Source organism: Rhinolophus ferrumequinum, chromosome 24 (genome assembly GCF_004115265.2).
Source record: "Rhinolophus ferrumequinum isolate MPI-CBG mRhiFer1 chromosome 24, mRhiFer1_v1.p, whole genome shotgun sequence".
NCBI classification, from domain to species: domain Eukaryota; kingdom Metazoa; phylum Chordata; class Mammalia; order Chiroptera; family Rhinolophidae; genus Rhinolophus; species Rhinolophus ferrumequinum.
Genome location: NC_046307.1, coordinates 14186242 through 14204322, shown reverse-complemented (window position 1 = coordinate 14204322; position 18081 = coordinate 14186242). Strand labels below are relative to the sequence as shown.

At 57.6% G+C, this 18081-nt stretch overlaps 3 protein-coding genes across 4 annotated transcripts in view; all 3 read left to right on the top strand.

Moving 5' to 3' along the window:
• Positions 1 to 1188: 1188 nt before the first annotated feature.
• On the top strand, positions 1189 to 5784 carry PROB1 (proline rich basic protein 1). The gene has a single exon (XM_033095626.1). The coding sequence runs from the start codon at positions 1242 to 1244 to the stop codon at positions 4287 to 4289; it is 3048 nt and encodes a 1015-aa protein (XP_032951517.1). The 5' UTR covers positions 1189 to 1241; the 3' UTR covers positions 4290 to 5784.
• Positions 5785 to 6447: 663 nt separating this feature from the next.
• Positions 6448 to 8494, top strand: MZB1 (marginal zone B and B1 cell specific protein). Its single transcript, XM_033096574.1, has 4 exons — positions 6448 to 6660; positions 7447 to 7571; positions 7943 to 8053; positions 8150 to 8494. The coding sequence occupies exons 1-4, from the start codon at positions 6484 to 6486 to the stop codon at positions 8304 to 8306; spliced, it is 570 nt and encodes a 189-aa protein (XP_032952465.1). The 5' UTR covers positions 6448 to 6483; the 3' UTR covers positions 8307 to 8494.
• Positions 8495 to 9753: 1259 nt separating this feature from the next.
• Positions 9754 to 18081, top strand: part of SLC23A1 (solute carrier family 23 member 1) — a 12045-nt gene continuing 3717 nt past the window's right edge. Inside the window, exons 1-14 of one of the 2 annotated variants that reach the window (XM_033096111.1) lie at positions 9754 to 9925; positions 11032 to 11093; positions 11739 to 11873; positions 12332 to 12489; positions 13199 to 13287; positions 13447 to 13514; positions 13668 to 13849; positions 13982 to 14102; positions 14382 to 14538; positions 14859 to 15006; positions 15565 to 15670; positions 15903 to 16032; positions 16131 to 16274; positions 16767 to 16862. In XM_033096111.1, coding sequence (XP_032952002.1) covers positions 9841 to 9925; positions 11032 to 11093; positions 11739 to 11873; positions 12332 to 12489; positions 13199 to 13287; positions 13447 to 13514; positions 13668 to 13849; positions 13982 to 14102; positions 14382 to 14538; positions 14859 to 15006; positions 15565 to 15670; positions 15903 to 16032; positions 16131 to 16274; positions 16767 to 16862 — 1681 coding nt within the window. In that variant the 5' untranslated portion in view covers positions 9754 to 9840. Of the gene's footprint in view, positions 9926 to 11014; positions 11094 to 11680; positions 11874 to 12331; positions 12490 to 13198; positions 13288 to 13446; positions 13515 to 13667; positions 13850 to 13981; positions 14103 to 14381; positions 14539 to 14858; positions 15007 to 15564; positions 15671 to 15902; positions 16033 to 16130; positions 16275 to 16766; positions 16863 to 18081 lie in introns of those variants that run through there. The other variant, XM_033096112.1, reaches the window with a different exon arrangement.

Here is an 18081-nt window from a genome sequence, read left to right as displayed (position 1 = left end):
GGGACAATGCCATGTCTATTTTTAAGGTGGGAAAACTGAGTGGGGCTATGACTTGCTGACGTTGCACTAATATTAGGGGTAGATGTGATGGACAGGCTTCATCCCCTCAGAAGTCATCACTGATGATGGGTAGGTGATCATGGGGACACACTCGGGAGGCTGAGTCAGATTTGTCAAGTCCAGCCTTCCCTGGGTCAGTGTGAAGGGGAGTGCACAGGAGGGGCCTGTGCTCTTGCTCCAAGGCCAACTGGGGACTGAGTCATAGCAAGACCTTGAAGTCAGAAGTTTAAGGGCAAATGATACCCATTGTCATTATCCCAGGACAATGACAGGTGGTGACTGCATCTACTTCTGCACCAGCACCTGTCCCCAGGGCTAGCACTGAGGTGGTGGTGGGGGCTGGAATGAGTGCCCTGTGAGTGCCTGAGGGGACACAGGACTCGATTCTGCTTCAGAGGGACTTTAAAGAGGGGATCACTGCTACCCCAAAGGTTCCTAAAAGACTCCCACATCAGCATCCAGGGTTTGTTCTGGTTGCCAAGGCAACCTGTAAAAGAGTTGCTTACTGCAGCCCCTTCTAATAGGCTCCCACTACAGGCAATGGGTCCAGCCAGAGACAGCAGCTTCCTGAGGCCACAGCACAACTCTGGAATAGGGGGAGCCCTCCAATCTATGCTGCTTTATCAAAGATGGTGGCATGACGGTTTAGGAAAATGGGTGCACTCTTATGAGTTCCAGCCAGGATGGGATGACAGGGCCAGGGAGGAGGGGTGCCCTGCGGTGGTGGAAAGGAAAGGTGCTGAGGGCTGAGAAGGAAATGAAATTGCTAACGAGACCTGAGCTCCTTGGCCTGAAGGTCTGATTCCCCAGCTCACTCTGATCCACACGCCATAGTGCTTGACCTCAGGTCCCCACGCAGCCTTAGTTTCCTCACCTGTGATGAGAAGAGTTGGGTGGGCCTAGCTCCTGGCTCCAAGTTGGACACCTGTCTTCCCCTCACCTTCCTGTCAGCCAAAGCCTGAGTACCCCAGGCTCTCCAGCCAGCTCCTGAGAAGGGGCTTGGGAGGGTAAGGCCCAGGACCCAGGTCTCTCCTGGTAACGCCGCTGGCTCGGGAGTAGACGCGGCCGCTTTAAGGAGCGGTGATCCCACGGCATCCGCGGGCGGGGCGGGGACAGTGCGGGCGCCCGCGGCACCAGCGGAGGCGATGCGAGGGAGGTAGTGCGCGGCGTCCGGGCCCACCATGCTGAACGCGCTCGCCCCGCCAGCCCTCCCCGGGCTCTCAGCTCAGCTGCCCGCGGCCCCCGCGCGGCGCCAGGACTCCTCCAGTTCGTCAGGCTCCTACCACACAGCTCCGGGTTCTCCAGAGCCCCCAGACATTGGGCCGGTCGTAGAGGGCCGGGCGAATTGGCCCCGGGTGGCCTCTGTGCTGGGGGCGGGCGCACAGCCTTGCCTGTCCGTCAGCGCCCAGAATAGCCGCCAGCAGCTCCGGCCCGGCTCGGGTTTCCCGCGAGGCCCGGGCTCGCGCCCACCCCAGCCCCAGCTGCGCATGCTGCCGTCGGGGGAGATGGAAGTCATCTTCGGCGCCGGGGCCCTGTTCAGCCCCTCGGACTCGGCGGATAGTGAGGTGCAACAGGTCACCGCGAGGACTTTCCGTAGCTTCTCTCCGCCTCGGCCCGCGTCTCCCGCCCCCGCCGCATCGCAGCCCCAGGCCACAGACGGTGGCTCCCGCTGGGCCACTTACCTGGAGCTGCGGCCCGGTGGTCCGAGTCCAGCGCAGTTCGAGTGTGTGGAGGTGGCACTGGAGGAGCGTGCCGCGCCCGCCAGGCCTCGGACGGTGCCCAAGCGTCAGATCCAGTTGCGCCCCCGGCACCGGAGTCCCCCACGGGAGGCCGGCGCGCCGCGCCCCCGACTGCTCCTGCGCACCGGCTCCCTGGATGAGTCTCTGGGCCGCCTGCAGGCCGCCGCAGGCCTCGTGCAGACCGCACTGGCCAGAAAACTGAGCCCCGCGGCCCCTGCCCCAAGCAGCGTCACCTCGGAGCTCACGGAGCGGCCAGAGCCTGAGACCCGGAAAACAGCTCTCAGTACCCGAATGATCCAGGAAGATACCCGGTCTCGGCCACCTCGCGTGCATTATAGTTCAGCCCCCGCTAGGGCCCCACGACCGTGGCCCAGCCTCCGCGAACGCGCGATTCGGCGCGACAAGCCCGCGCCCGGGACTGAGCCGCTGGGTCCGGTTAGTTCCAGCATCTTCCTGCAGTCAGGGGAGAAGACCCAGGAGACGCACAATAAGGATCTCAAGACTAGGTTCCCAAGAGAAACTCCGGGTCAAACCGTCCTGAGGCCACAGAGTCCGCCTTTCGAGTCCAGGGACTCCTGGGAAGCTCTGAGTAAGGCCGTGAAGCCAAGGAACCCGTCCCCGCCGGGGCAAGCTCCAAATGGGACAGTACGAGGTTTTCACTGCCCGTCCGCCCAGAACCTGTCCCTGTGGAATCGGGCTATTCCAAGGGTGAGTAGCCCGTCCTTCCCCGAGGTATCCTCCGCATGGGAAAATCAGGAGCCCATCGTCGAGGAATCTGTCAGCAGAAGAAGCCCTTCCCCTCCGACCCTTTCCCAGTGGAATCTGGGTATTGCCAAGGCAAAAAGCCCATCCCCCGAAGCTCCTTCCCAGTGGGAGGTTCCGCATCCGGTAGTCGGGGATACAATACAGGGGAGTAGGAGCCCATCACCTCTGGCCTTGTCCTCTTGGGAGGCTCCAAATCGTCCTATTGAGACGTGGAGCCCATCGCCCCAAGAGACGTGGGATCCCACAGTACCGGGCTCATCGATAGTCTCTACGCGGGAAGCTCTGAATGGTCTAGGCCAGGAGAAGCTGGTGCCGCCCACGCCACCTGCACCCCGGAATCCAGAGCTAACCGAGGCGCAGGGTCGGTCTACGAGAGAGATGCCGGATCTTACCTTCCGAGGCAGTCAGCCGTCGCCAGATGTGGTTGCACCTGAGCTGCCCCTCAGTCGCCTCGTGGGCCCGGTGGATGCCAGTGCGCTCCCGGAAGCTTTGGGCCCTGGAGAAGCGGCCTCCGGACGCCTGCGCGTGGCTATTCCGCGGCCCCGCGACGTGCGCAAGATGGTGAAGACCACCTACGCGCCGAGCTTCCCTGCGGGAACCCCAGGCTCAGGGCCTGCGCCTCTTGAGGACCCCCGCCGGGAGGAGGGCGGTGCATCTGAGACGCTAGAGCTCCAGGCGCTGGGGACCCCCGCCCCGGCTCACTACACCTCCGTTTATCTCAAGGACTTTCTGCCCGTCGTGTCGCACCCCTACGAGCCCCCAGAGCCGTCCCCTAAAACAGTCCCCCGGGACGCTTCGCAGCCCAACGGGGTCCTGCGGCGGAGGGCCGAGAACAGCACGGCGAAACCCTTCGCGCGCACTGAGATCCGCCTGCCTGGTGCCCTGGCCTTGGGCCGCCAGCCGGAGGGAATCCGACGAGTCCTGGTGCGCGGTCCTGGAGGAGAGAACAGGGTTGCGGAGCCCCAGCGCCTTGTCCCCGACGGCGAGGGTCGGACCAGCCCTCTAGGCGGCGCTCGCACTTTACCCCAGCTGTCGCCCATAGGGCCAGCAGGGGCCCAACCACCCGGATCATCCCGCCCCAGCTCCCCTCAGGAACACCCTAGCTTGAGTCCTGGGATAGCACCCAAGTTGGAGACGCCCCCATCGGCCCCCGAGCCTGCGACTGCAGTCCAGTCTCCTCTCCCGCGGGAGTCCCAGGCGTTGGCGAGCAGAACCGCCCCGCCCCAGCCCCGCGCTGCTTCAGCGCCTCCTATGGACCGGTCCGCGGAAGGCCCCTCCCAGGGGGTGCGCAGGCCGCCCGGGGCCGCGCACCCGGGGAAGGTCCTGGTGGACCCCGAGAGCGGCCGCTACTACTTTGTGGAAGCGCCGCGGCAGCCTCGGCTAAGGCTGCTCTTCGACCCCGAGAGCGGGCAGTACGTGGAGGTGCTGCTGCCGCCCTCGCCCCTGGGGCCACCCCGACGTGTCTATACCTCGCTGGCCTTGGGCCCCAGCCTCTTCCCGCCCTCCTATGGGCCTATCCCTGGCCTCTCACTGCCTCCATCCCCGGGCCCTCCGGCCTTCAGCGGCACCCAGCTACCCTGGGCCTCTGAGGCAGGGCCCGTGGACGGGATGTATTACTTGCCTGTGAGTGGGACCCCCAGTCCCGCACCTCCTCTGCTCCTCTGTGCTCCACCCACAAGCTCGGGTCCTACCCAGCCCTGCAAGAGCTCCTTGTTCCCTGTGTGAGGCCTCAGGGCCTGATCCCCATAATGTTGGGGCCTGTTAATGGCCTTGAAGGTTCTGGCATCCAGTCCCCTGCCCTTCTTTCCTTCTGTCACCTTTTACTTTTACCCATCTTATCCAGTCTTCAGAACGGAAGTTACCTTAAGAGAATGTATCAGAGAACCCCAGGGCTGATGGAGCTGGAGCTCAGGAAGTGGCTGCGTACTTCCTTCCCCAAGAAAATTGTATACCCCTTTCCCAAGCATTCCCAGGGCGAAGTGTGGTGTGTTTGTCTGTGTATGTGTCTGTGTGTGTGTATGTAAAAGTGAGATGTCTCAGGACTTTCCCCAGGAGCTGACCTGAGGGGGTGTTGGGGCAGCAGAAATTGGGAGCAGCAGGGGATAGGTCTCCCCTCAGGTAGTGAGTTGTCTGTCCCTCCCTGAAGGTGGGCCCAGCTGAGGTGGAGCAGGCTAGTGAGCGCCAAGCGCCAGCAGGATGGCGGGAGAAGGACTCTGGCTATCAAATCTGTTATTCTTTAGAAGAGGATCTGAACCTTGACCTGGGAGGCTGTGGGGGGAAGTGGCTAGTGCAGCCAGGCCGGGCTGAGTCTGAGAAGGATCTGTAGGGAGAGCAGGTGGAGATGGAGCAGGGAAGTAACATGGGAGAGGCTGTGGAGAGTCAGCCTGGGGTTTGTGGTGGGAGTGCTGGGGGGAGGTGGCTATAGTCCTCAGCCAGGAGCTTCACCCATTCTTCTCCCCTTAACCTCAGCCTCTGACTTGGCTTCTCGAAGTCCTCAGAGCTGAGCTGGCTCATCCTGGGACCAGGAGTGGGGGCTTCAGCCATTCCCACCCATTGTGGGGGGCAGATGAAGTGAGACCTCAGGAAGGACTCATGAGCAGGGGAAATTGAGCTGTTGTCCCAGAGGAGACTCTTGACCCCTTTGGGTGGGGTGAAGGGTGGGTCTGGGCTGGCAATAGAAAGGATGCCCCTGTGTGGGGCAAGCCAGAGAGACTTGGAGCCCTCAGCTGACTCCACTCCCCTAGTAACAGATGTGGCAACCATGCCAAGAGGTGCTGGTTCTGCAGGCTGGTCACAGCATAGGAAAGGACAAGACCCAGAGCCTGTGTTCCAGTTGCCCTGAGATTCCAGGAGCTTCTGAGGGCAGAGGGAGATGCATGGGGTGGGAGGTATTCTGCCTGTGAGTCTGTAGTTCTGAGCTTGAAGTGTCTAGGCCTTGCTGGACAGATATGTGATATGATGAGTTTGGGGAAGAAGAAGCAGTGTTAGGGATGGAGATTGATGCCTTCCTTAAGTTCCAGGCCCCTGGGAGGCCCTGGGGGCCCAGGTCCCTTCGAGTTCTTTTCCCACTGTCTTCAACCGGAAGATAACTGGAAGAACAATGAATTAGAAAAATCTGGACATCTTCTCGTGTGATCTGCTAACATTGAGGGCCCTAGGCCACTCCTGGGCCCCTCACCTCATCCTGGTATGCAATAAATCACTGCCCTAATGAGCTATGATGGATGGAACAACTGGTGTAAGGTGTCTGATTTACTGCCATTGCCCCTTAACAACCCACAGTCAGTACCCTTCCATGCCTGGGTACAACCTTGGGGGGAAGGGGACCCTAGGGCTCAGGGGAGGAGATTATGTATGTCTTTTATACACTGGGTTGTCCCTGCCTCAGTGAATTTGCTTCTCAAGGAGGGAGCCCTAGGCTAGTAACCATGCCTGTGGCCTCATTCCTCCTGGTGGCCACTGGCCAGTGGCCTTTGGGGTCAATCAGGCTTGGGTTCCAATATCAGCAAGGCCCCTCAAGCTGTATGGCCTTGGATTTGTCATTTCTCTTCAAGACTTTGTGTCCTCAAGGGTAGAATAAATATGACAGTTACCAACCACCTCCTCCCCTAAGGTGCCTGCCACGTGGCCTGATCCCAGGATGTGGGAGGTATTAGCCCACATGTGTCCTTGCCAGGCTCAGGCCCTCTCCTTGCCTCATTGTTCCCTATCTGTGAAATGGAGCTGAGCTGGCTGGCACCACAGTCCCACTAGAGGAGGTGCACACGTGGCATTTCCTGGGGGAAGGGAGAAAATGAGAGGGGTGAAGTGTCGTTTCCCCATTGGTCTGGGTCAGGTTTTCCGGGACAGCCCCTGCTGCACTCATGCGTACACCTGCATCCCAGCCACAGCCCATGCTCACTGAGCTGCTCCACGGACCATGAGGCTGTCACTGCCGCTGCTACTGCTGTTGCTGGGAGCCTGGGCTATCCCAGAAGGCCTGGGGGACAGTGCCCCGTTCACAGCCACTGCCCCAGAGCTGGATGATGAGGAGAAGTATTCAGCTCATATGCCAGCTCATCTGCGTTGTGATGCCTGCAAGGCGGTCTCCTACCAGGTGAGTTCCTCCCCCAGCAGTTCCCCTGCCCAGGCGCCTCCTCAAGCCAGACCCCTCCATCTACCTCAGATTGTACCACTGGCCTTTGAGCCCCAAACCCCCACCCCCAGTCATCCAGCTAGACTCAGACTTCCATGATATTGCCATCTTCACCTCACCAGAGCCTCCAAGCCTCAGTTGACCCATCTGTCTGCCCAAAGAGACCAAACAATCTGGGACAACCCACAGTACCTTGAGACCCCAGGGAGTCACCTTCTTTTCCAGGCCCATCCTCAGGTCTGGACTCCTTCCTGAAACCTGACTGAGGAGCACTGGTGTATGTGTGCATGTGTGCCAAGTGCATGTATATGAGTATGTGTGTGTCTGAGTTCACACACAGCCTATCAAGCGTGCCTGAGTATATCGGTGGGAGGGAAGGGGCCTATGAGTACACGTGTCATTGAAGATGGGTATATATAGTTTTTTCTTTCCTTGTTCTTGTGGTTTAAAATAGCATGCACTGATGGACACTTAGAAACTGGGGTAGAGGCCCCAGTGCCCAGGCCTAACCTTCCACCTCAGCATTTCCCATCCATCTACCCCACCCCAGGAAAGTGAATCCTGCCTCAGCTGGCTCAGTCCCAGCTTTGGAACCTAGGAGAGGGTCATGAAGCCTGCCTCACAGGTGCTTCCTGCTCAAAAGGCTCCCTGTCACCTCATTCTCCCCCAGAGACCCAGGCTCCTATCCTCCCCTCCCCCACACCGAGCCATCCCAAAGCCCTGGCTCTTAGCCCCTCCTTGTTCCAGATGTGGCAACATCTGGCAAAGGCAGAGGCCAAGCTTCATACCCCAGACTCTGGGGGTCGTCGGGAGCTGAGTGAGTCAGAATACACAGACGTCCTGGACCGGAGCTGCTCCCAGACCTGGCAAGAGTGAGTTGAAAATCTGGTCCCCACCTCCTTCCTCCAGGGGCAGGGCTGTCGGGTGGAGGTTCCCACTCTCACACTCACACTCCACACACACTCCACTAGGGCTCTGGTGCAAGGTAGGGGACAGGCTGGGACCAACTCTGAGCTCTGGAGCTGGGAGCAACTAGAAGGGCAGGTGGCCAGGGGACAAGGTCGTTGTGTGATTGTGGGCCAGGATCTTCCCCTCTCTGGTCCTCAGTTTTCCATAAGGGAAGATCAGAATCTGGGCGCTACATTCAGCAAATGCCCGGTGTGCACAGCTTCCTATGGAAATGAGTCCCCTGCTGGCAGAGCTCTCACTAACGCTGTGTTGCTCTCCTCCCCACTGCCTCCAGCTATGGAGTCCGAGAAGTGAACCAGGTAAAACGTCTCACGGGTCCAGGACTTAGCAATGGGCAGGAGCCAAGCATCAGTGTGATGATCACGGGGGGCCCCTGGCCCACCAGGTATGACAGGAGGGTGGGAGTGGGATGGAGCCCTTGGAGCCTTAGTCTGCCCCCTGTAGGCTGGCCAGATCTGAGGCTCCTGCTGGGCTCCTCTAGGCTCTCCGTGATGTGTTTGCACTACCTGGGGGAGTTTGGAGAAGACCAGATCTATGAAGCCCACCAACAAGGCCAAGGGGCTCTGAAGGCATTGCTGTGTGAAGGCTTCCAGGGGCCCTGCTCAGAAGAGGCACCAGTCACAAGGGCAGAGCTCTAGTCTAACTCCGCTTTCCCCTTTGTCGTCGCCCCTGAAGAGGGGAGAAGGATGGGCTTCTGGATTTGCCCCATTCCTTTCTGCAGGCTGCCCCAGGGCAGAGAGGCCTTGCTCTTCTGTGTTGTCACTCTCCCTCCCTTCTCCAGCTCTAGGAGCGGGGAGGCCTTCCCCACAGGACTCAAATAAAACCCAATGACCTCCATTCCTTCTCTGCAAAAGGTGCTTGGCGGTTGAAAGGACAGACATTGGTGTTTCTGCTCATGTCGCTCCTAGAGAGCCAAATACACACCCTCACAATTTTCCAGAGGTAAATGAGATCTGTCATGGTTGGAAATGTCAACGAGCAGTCAAAGACATATGGATCCAGTTATGAGAACGGTGAAACCACAGATCTGTCAGGAGAGAGAAAGAAAAACCATGGAAACCTCCAGAAGCAGGCCACCTTGTGGACACACCTACTGGACCACATGGTGCTATTGGGGCACCTCCCAAAACACTAGTCTCACTGGGTCTACGCCCAGAGGCTGATCACTTTCTAGATTCTGTATCGGACCCCAGCTGACATAGTTGGGCTCTGCATGCCCATCTGGGACAGGATGGGGCAGGGTTCTTGGAAAAGGCTCGATTCAGCCTCTTGGCTCTAAGTTCTACTCCCTCCAGAAATTCTTTTGTCCTGGGGCTCTTCCTTTAGCAATAGAGACAAGGGCCCTATTTGGGGCCCACTTGGGTCTGGGAACCTGGAGTCAGGTGGTATTACAACTTGCAGTTTCCTTTATGAGTATCTCTCTGATCCCCCGAAGCCCTGGGAGGTGGACAGAACAGATACTCTAATCCCCAGATGACACACACAGAAACCAAGGCTTAGACAACAAAGGAGGCTCAGCACAAGTCCCAGGCTGAGTAGTGGTGGGGCTGGGAGGGGATTCAGATGTTGAGGTGGGGGAAGGTCATTGCCGGAGGAACGAGGGTATCCCAGACATGCCCTGACCACTCTAGCTTCCCTGAGCTGAACTGCAGCCCAGCCTCCTACATTCCATCACCTGTTCCGGATCTGCGTGATGCCCCTCCTCTCTTGCCCCGGCTCCAGGAGAGAACCTGGAGGTTCTCTCCTAGAGGGGAGCCAGTGCTTAAGGAACGGCTGAGCCACTGGCGGTTTGGCAGTTTCAGGTGCAGAGCTGAGAGAACATGATATGGCCCTGTGTTTATGTAGAGTGATTTAGAGACTCTGTATCTGAGTCTGCGTGTTGTGGGTCCTTTGTGTGACTACACCTGAGACCATGGGCAACCTTGTCTTTGTGTATAGTGTGTGGTTTGGGTTGAATTGAATGTCCAGGGGAGTGGAAGGGGTGGGGCTCTGCCTGAGGAGTGCTGGGGAGGAGAGGGTGGAGAGGAAAGTGCTGAGAAGCAGCTCTACAGCCTCGAACTGGTCAGACAACTTTGGGGACCTGGAAGCAGAAGCCAAGAAGGGAGAGGAAAGGACAGGCAGACAGAGGAACAGGCTGGAAGCTGGACAGGCTGACGGATTCAGGGCTGTGGCATGAAGCTCCTGCCCAGCTGGACAGTGGTGCTGTCTGTGGGCCCTCTGAGCAGGGCCTGGCCCTGGGCAGAGCAACCCAGAGTAGGTGGGCCCTAGGGGTGGTGGGGTTGGGGCAGCACTGAGGGGAGCAGAACCGGAGACCGCAGGTCCAGCCCCCACCAGCTGAAGAGCCTCAGTTCCTGGGCACCTCCCAGGCCCTCTCAGCCAGCTCCAGGCCCCATGGCTAGGCTGGGCTGGACCTGCCAGGAGGGAAAGAGACTGGGCTTCTGGGGCTGTGTGACATGCCGCCACACAGGGCCCAGTGCTTAGAGAGACTCCACATTTGGTTTAATGATCTGCTGTTGCTGTGTTAAAATTCATCATCCTTTTGGAACAGGAGCCCTGCATTCTTATTTTGCACTGGGTCCCACAGATTACGTAGCCTGTCCTGGCTAGGAGGGGAAGGCAATCCTCGTCCTGACATGAGGGACTTGCGAGGCTGAGCCAGCCTTCGCAGCTTCTTCTCCAGCAGCTCATCTGTTGTGTGCCTCAGGGACGCTGAGGGCTGAGCCGCGGTGGTGGGGACGGCAGTGCCTCATCACATTTAATATATGATTTACAGCATGTGGGAATTCAGGCCAGCCTGAATTTTAGGAACGGTTTTCTACAATCTTGCTACCTGTTTGGACTTGGTCACATCACATCTAATCTGTTTCCTCAGCTGTAAAAGAGGTTGACAGCGCCCAGCATCTGGGGTTAAACGTGACAGTGCATATATTGCCTGGTATGCAGTCATCTCTCGATAATGAGAGTATTTATGATGATGACAATGATTAACTTGTTATTAATCAGTGCGGAAAAGCCTCCTTCAGAGGGTGACATAGTAAGTGCCTGTTTCTACTCCTCATCCAGGGCTTGGTAATCTTCCAAGACTGTTTACACTTCACCTCCTACTATGGCCCTTTCTTAGAAGCCAAGAACAGGTCCCATGCCCAGGCTGAGGTGTGTGCAGGAGGTGTACCTGGCAGAGGCTTTGGCGGCCTTTTACCACTCCACTACGGCCAGAGTTAATACATTACCTCCACCCAGGATCTTGTTTTCGCAATCGCGATTGGAGCTGGGGATCTGGTTACAGATTTACTTCGAACAGTATCTGATATGTGGAGTAAAGTCCTCCTTTGCCTTCGTATAGCCATCCCCTCTTCTCCTCAGGAACTGCTGACACCTATGCCCCAACGATGAGGGCCCAGGAGGAACCTGAGGGCCAGACACAGGTGCTGGGGATGGGTGGGAGCTGGGTGGCGGCAGGCAGGGTGGGGGCTGGAGGGACTGCATAGACCTTCTCCCTGGGAGGGCAGAGACAAAGCTTCTGATGAACTTGATCAAGACTGACCATCTCAGGTTGAACGCGGCAATTGGGGGATAGGATAGGGGTGGCAGTGGGGGTGAAGAAGACTTCAGCTTGAGGACCGGCTGACTCCAGCTTGGGGGCCAGTAGGGGCCCAAACTACCCTTTCCCTGCAGTAACACCCAAAGGACTTCCAGAGGGCAGATGTGGGACCAGAGTGGGCCCAAGAGGGTTTGTCCAGTCTCCAGCCCTCTTGGTCCCCTCTCCTGATGTCCCCCTAGGCCTCCTGACTTAGGGGCCCATTCCTTTGGCTAGAATGCCCAGGTCCTGAGGACTCCAGAGGCCAGTACAGTGAACTCACCCCTGCACAGAGCAGTGTGAAGTGGGAGCCAGGTATAGCCTGGCCAAGAGACAGCTGGGTAGATGAACCATGAGGAAGGTGAGGACCCCAGAATCAGACCCCATTCTGAGGAGCTGACAGGCCACTCAGGCACCTGATTGATTCCGTGACAGAATCGACTTTACCACTGTCTACACTTCACCCTGAGTTACTGTTCTCTGCTGTCCCCAGCATGTGGCCCTGGGCTTAGCAGGGACCTCCACAAGGGACCCACCGGTGCCCCTGCCTACAGAGCCAAAGTCTGACATGTTGTACAAGATCGAAGATGTGCCACCCTGGTACCTGTGCATCCTGCTGGGCTTCCAGGTGGGCTTCCCCCCAGGGACTCCCCACCACCACTCTGTAGGCTCCCTGGGATCCCAGCCCCCTCCCTGGCCACCAAGGTTATCTTGGGTAACAGGAAGAGAAACCTAAGGTCAGCCTACAGTGACTGTCACCAAACAGGGGTGGGGAAGAGGCTCTATGGGATCTGAGAGAGAATTAACCGCCTGGGAGCAAGTATCACCTGCTCGGCAGAGTGACAGAGACAGGGAAGAGGGCCCATTCCACAGATGACGCAGGAATTATTTGGGGGCAGATTAGTAATCCCCAGAGAGGTGAGCAGTAGACTTCTGGAATCCCCTATGGGAGAGTCAGTCCTGGTGGGTACATTGCTAAGGGTGGCATGGATACAGGCCCACTGAGGCAGGCTTGAGGACTGTTTGGGGCCCTGTTTCCCTCTGAGCTCCACGGGCCATGCCTCATGCACTCCCCCCACCTCCTAGCATTACCTGACATGCTTCAGTGGCACCATCGCTGTGCCCTTCCTCCTGGCTGAGGCGCTGTGTGTGGGCCGTGACCAACACATGGTCAGCCAGCTCATTGGCACCATCTTCACCTGCGTAGGCATCACCACCCTCATCCAGACCACACTGGGCATCCGGTGAGCTGCCCTGCCTCCCCTCTCCCGCCCCCCTCCCCACAGCAGTCCACACAGCAGAACAGGTGGTCTCTCTCAGAGGACTCATGGGACAAAAAGAGCTGCTATCCGCCCCCACCTGTTGCTTCTTTTCCCGAGCCAGCCTTAGAGCCAGGCAGCTGGGATCCTGCCCTGGGCCCCTGGTGCTCCTCAAAGACGAGCAGTCTGTGGGTTTAAGGGACCGTGCCCCTCATTAAGCCTTACTTGGGGTAATCAGGACCACCTGCTTCCCTGCTTCCTGGGCCTGTGTGGGCCTCTTCAATGGTCCATCCTCCTGGGGACACCCTGCCCTGTGTATACAGCCCTAGGCCAGGGTGGCCAAAGCATGGTTATTTATGTGGTGAGAGGAGGGAGGAAGGTTGTGAGTGGAGCTTGGAATCAAGAATGGAGCTATCCACTTCTGTGTATGTGGCCCCTCACAGTGCAGGAGCTGGTGTTGAGAAGGAAAGGGGCGGGTTGTAGGGCTAGGTTCTCCATTTGTTTTTTTCCTTGGTTCCCCAAAATGTTAGACTCCTGCCTGTGGCCTCAATGCCTTCCCTCTGCTGTGCGTCTGCCCTTGCTCCTCTGTGTGTCTGTACCTGTGAGAGGTTCTCTGTCTCTCCCTATGCCCCTCCCCCCTTCCCGTCTCCTTGCCCCTGCCCCCCACTCTGCTGCTCTGTGCTTCTCCTTCCAGGCTGCCGCTGTTCCAGGCTAGTGCCTTTGCATTTCTGGTTCCAGCCAAAGCCATCCTGGCCCTGGAGAGATGGAAATGCCCCCCAGAAGGTGGGCACACTTCTGGGGTCTGTGGTGGAGAGGAGGGCCCAGGAACCTGGAGGTCTGGGCAACTGTTCCAGACACCAGGGTGCATTCATGGCAGCATCTTCTCTCCCTCTGTGTCTGTTCCCTGTTCATATGTGTGTGTGTCCCTATCTCTGCCCCCAGAGGAGATCTACGGAAACTGGAGTCTGCCCCTGAACACCTCTCATATCTGGCACCCAAGGATACGAGAGGTGGGCTTGCACATGGGTAGAAGAGACCTGTACCTGAGGAGGGAACTAGATGGGAGTGAGAGCCACTGCTGAATTGGGGTATGCGAGGGGGTGGTCCAAGAGCGTGTTTTTATGTAGAGATCATAGCTTCTACATTGATCTTGGCTCTTCCAGGTCCAGGGTGCAATCATGGTGTCCAGCACAGTGGAAGTGGTGATCGGGCTGATGGGGCTGCCTGGGGCCCTGCTCAGCTACATTGGGCCTCTCACAGTCACCCCCACTGTCTCCCTTATTGGTCTCTCTGTCTTCCAAGCTGCTGGTGACAGAGCTGGTTCCCACTGGGGCATCTCAGCTTGGTAAGTGGGCACCAGGACTGATCTTTGCCCAGCCCCAGCCCCCTCACCTCCTCCATGTCCTTCCCCCTTAGTCCTGGCTCCTGCTCCCAGCCCAGCCTACCAGCCATCTCTCGCATGTGCCTCTGCCCCCAGCTCCATTCTCCTGATCGTCCTCTTCTCCCAGTACCTGCGCAACCTCACCTTCCTGCTGCCTGTCTACCGCTGGGGCAAGGGCCTCACTCTCTTCCGCATCCAGATATTCAAGATGTTTCCGGTGAGTTGCTGACACGCAGCTGGGGCTGGGGCTGGGCCTAGGGCAGGGGCTGGACCTGTGTCGGGGGTCAAGGTGGGGCGAGGGCTGGAACAGCAGGGGTGCTACTGGTAGAGCCAGAATAGAGATGAGGTCCCAGCCAGGGGCTGGAGCAGGTGTTGGGGTTGGGATCTAGGCCTGGGGCAAAGGCTGGAGCTGGGGCTGGAGCTAAGGTAGGGGCTGGTTAGCTGGGAACACGACCTCCAGCGCCCTTGGTGTGCCCCTCGCCCCTCCCCACTTCAGATTGTGCTGGCCATCATGACCATGTGGCTGCTCTGCTATGTCCTGACCCTGACGGATGTGCTGCCCACAGACCCTACAGCCTATGGCTTCCAGGCACGAACAGATGCCCGAGGGGACATCATGGCTATTGCACCCTGGATCCGAATCCCCTACCCATGTGAGTGACCTTACCTGGGCCACTCTGCCTCTAACTGAGACCATCTATGAAGCCCCTGCTGATCCCAATCCAGCTGATGATAAAACTAGCATTAGCTGCCTCTGTATCGTGTGCTGGGCTGAGTGCTGTAAACTCAGACAAAGCCTCACTCCAGCTTCTTGACTCGGAGTGATGCCAAATAAGCTCCACAACTGTACAGCTCCCACCCTAGCTTGAGATCCCCTTATCCACACCCACCCACCCCAAAACTGCCTAGTCCACTCCCCAGCTCACCCAGGGGCCTGGCATCCATCCTCCTGTCTCCCCCCACCCCCACCCAGGTCAGTGGGGCCTGCCCACGGTGACTGCCGCTGCTGTCCTGGGAATGTTCAGTGCCACTCTGGCAGGCATCATTGAGTCCATTGGAGATTACTATGCTTGTGCCCGCCTGGCTGGTGCGCCACCCCCTCCAGTACATGCTATCAACAGGTATGCCCATCTGCTCTCCCCAGTATCTGATCCTCTCTGGGGCCACTCAGGAAGCAAATGTAGGGACAAGGTTGAGTCCCAAAGTGTGGACTAAGCCAAGTCACTATGCTCTCCAGACCTCATTCTTCTTACTTATGAAATGGGGATATTCTCATCATTCAGTCTGTGTCGGGACTAGCTGAGGAGATTATGAAGTCTGAGGGAAACTACACGGTCATTGACAACCTTCCATGTACCTAGTCGTCAGTGTGCATTCTCTTATGCAATCCACTAATGACTCTGTGAGACACGTACCCTTATTCCCATTTTACAGATGACGAAATTGAAGCCCAGAATTGCCTAAGGGAGTAAGTGGTAATGGGACTAGTGCTCAGACCTGAGCTCCTGGTTCCCAGACCTACCTCTGGCCTGGAGTGGGCAGTACTGCAGACAGATAGTTGCAGCTTTCATAGCCCCCAGAAGGCAAGCAGCTGGGCCAGGGTGATGAGAGGACACAAGCCAGGGCTGAGGTTGGACCAACCCCCACAACCCGACCCCTCACACTCCCTTTCTTTACAGGGGTATCTTCACCGAAGGCATCTGCTGCATTATCGCAGGGCTGTTGGGCACGGGCAACGGGTCCACCTCGTCCAGCCCCAACATTGGCGTCCTGGGTATAACCAAGGTGCTGCGCCGAGTCCGAGCAGCACAGAACCCCACTCCCACTCCTGTGCTGCACGCCCCGCCCCAAGCCAGTCCCGAGTTTGGCCCAGTTTCACCCTCTTTGAGAGGCCCTGCCTTGCATCAAGCCCTGGCTCATTTGTGTCTCGCTCTTGTCCCAAGCCCCACCCTCCCCTGGAACTCACCCTCTCGGCCCCGCCCCCTGGCTCTAGCCCCGCCCCCTGGCTCCCTGGCAGGTCGGCAGCCGGCGTGTAGTGCAGTACGGTGCTGGCATCATGCTGGTCCTGGGCACCATTGGCAAATTCACGGCCCTCTTCGCTTCGCTCCCTGACCCCATCTTGGGAGGCATGTTCTGCACCCTATTCGGTGAGTGCCGCGCGCGAGCGCCGGGTCTCAGCGCTGCCGCAGAGCAGTGGAGCCCGCCCGGCCCGCGCAGCGCCTCCAGCGGTCTCCTGCGCCCTCAGGCATGATTACCGCCGTGGGGCTGTCCAATCTGCAGTTCGTGGACATGAACTCCTCCCGCAACCTCTTCGTGCTCGGATTTTCCATGTTCTTCGGGCTCACGCTGCCAAATTACCTGGAGTCCAACCCCGGCGCCATCAACACAGGTGCCCCCACCTGTCTGTCACCAGGGGTGGGGGAGGTATGGTGGGCCCGACTCTGAGCACAGCCCCCTCCCTCAAAGGCTCCATACAGCGAGAGCCATAATTCCTGCCCAGCTCTGGATGTTAATCAGCAACTGAGAGGCTAATTAATTCGCAGGTGTCCTTTCTGTGGACAGGTATTGAGCTTTACATGTGCTCATTTAATTTTCACAACAGCTTCCCGAGACAGATACCATTATCACCTCCATGTCGTAGATGAGGAAAGTGAGGCTTAAATGATTTTGTCCCAAGACAAGGAGCAACTGGCAAAACTGGATTTGAATCCAAGGGTAGGTGAGACAGAGGTGCAGACAGGCTTGAAAGTCGAGGTCTGTACCATGCCAGCTCCATACCTGCTCAAGGAAGTCAGCAAGCTCCACAAGTTGGGAGAATGTCCCTGTGCTCTGCTCTCCAGATGGGGCCATGACACCCATTGGCCCTTGGCCTATTCCACAGGCATCCCTGAAATGGACCAGATTCTGACTGTGCTGCTGACCACGGAGATGTTTGTGGGTGGGTGCCTCGCTTTCATATTGGACAATACAGTGCCAGGTATGGATCAGACCTGTGAGGGAAACACGTAACTAGGCTGGGCTCATCTGCACTCCAACACCTGGCCCCTGAACCAGAGCTGTGGCCAGGTCTGATGTGATGCAGCCCCTGCAGGGAGAAGCAGGAACAGATGGGCTGGTGAAGTGCCCACTGGCTGGAGGGAGTCCACTGGCCAGAGACACAGACATACCTCACAGGTCTGGAAGGGGTGGGGTCAGGGCTCATTCTGGGCCCTGTGAGTTGTTTCCTCTCCATTTCTTGATAGCCACTAAGGTGAGGGGTGCCTTTGCTTTCTTAGAGTAGGACAGATACAAATGTAGGATCAGTTTGTTGGCAAAACCCACTCCTAATATGCACTGGCTACTGGAAGAGTCCCTAATATTTCTCTTTGCTATTAGGGCTTTTTGCAGGAATTATGGAGGATATTTTGTGAGGGTCCCCGAGAATGTTCCCTGCTGGACCACATTTATGTGCCCAGTAAATATATAAAAACTAAATGTTACCAGATTCTCTAACTAATATCAAGCGTAAGTAACATTTACCAAACATCTATGGGTCAGGCATACAGTTGAATATCTCATTTCATCCTCAGAAACTATCCTGTGAGGCGGAGACTATCAATACAATTTTGTATGAGGAAACAGAGTCAGAGAAATTAAGTGACTCACTGAAGGTCATATTTGCAAATTTAAAACGTTGCAAATCTGGGATTTTAACAAAGTCCATCTGATGCAGTCTATGGCCTGTGTCCCAGGATTGCACACTGCCTGCCTCTGCTGGCAGATTTCAGGGTAACTGGAAGATCAGACAGAGCTCCGTGGAGACAGGGGCTAAAGACTGCATCAGTCCAGGGAGATGAGGGATGGGAGTAGCAGGACAATGGCCCTTCATTCCCCACCACTTATCAGGCTGAACATAGCTATAGACCCCACTTGCTTCCCTTTGACGATACAAGTGTCTATTCAGAGCACAGGAGTAAAAAGAGGTTGGCTGTGCACAGCTGGTGGGTTGGAGTGCGGGCGGGGAAGGGCCAGGGATCCCTGGCACTTTTAGGGATTTTAGACAGCAACAGATAATGAGGGAGCTCTTGGTAGCAGCTACTCCTTGAACAGATGGGTGGTACGCGATCATGGTACCCACCTCTCCCCATTTAGAGGAAGCAGGGCTGGAGGCTAGAACAGCCCATCCTGTGGACCTGAGACAGGAAATTGGCAGCCTC

Excerpts from the sequence above, each read along its gene's own strand:
- PROB1 (XM_033095626.1), top strand. The coding sequence starts at position 1,242 with ATGCTGAACGCGCTCGCCCCGCCAGCCCTCCCCGGGCTCTCAGCTCAG.
- MZB1 (XM_033096574.1), top strand. The coding sequence starts at position 6,484 with ATGAGGCTGTCACTGCCGCTGCTACTGCTGTTGCTGGGAGCCTGGGCT. Across the intron at positions 6,661-7,446 it reads GCAAGGCGGTCTCCTACCAG|ATGTGGCAACATCTGGCAAA; the intron begins GTGAGTTCCTCC and ends TCCTTGTTCCAG. Across the intron at positions 7,572-7,942 it reads TGCTCCCAGACCTGGCAAGA|CTATGGAGTCCGAGAAGTGA; the intron begins GTGAGTTGAAAA and ends CACTGCCTCCAG.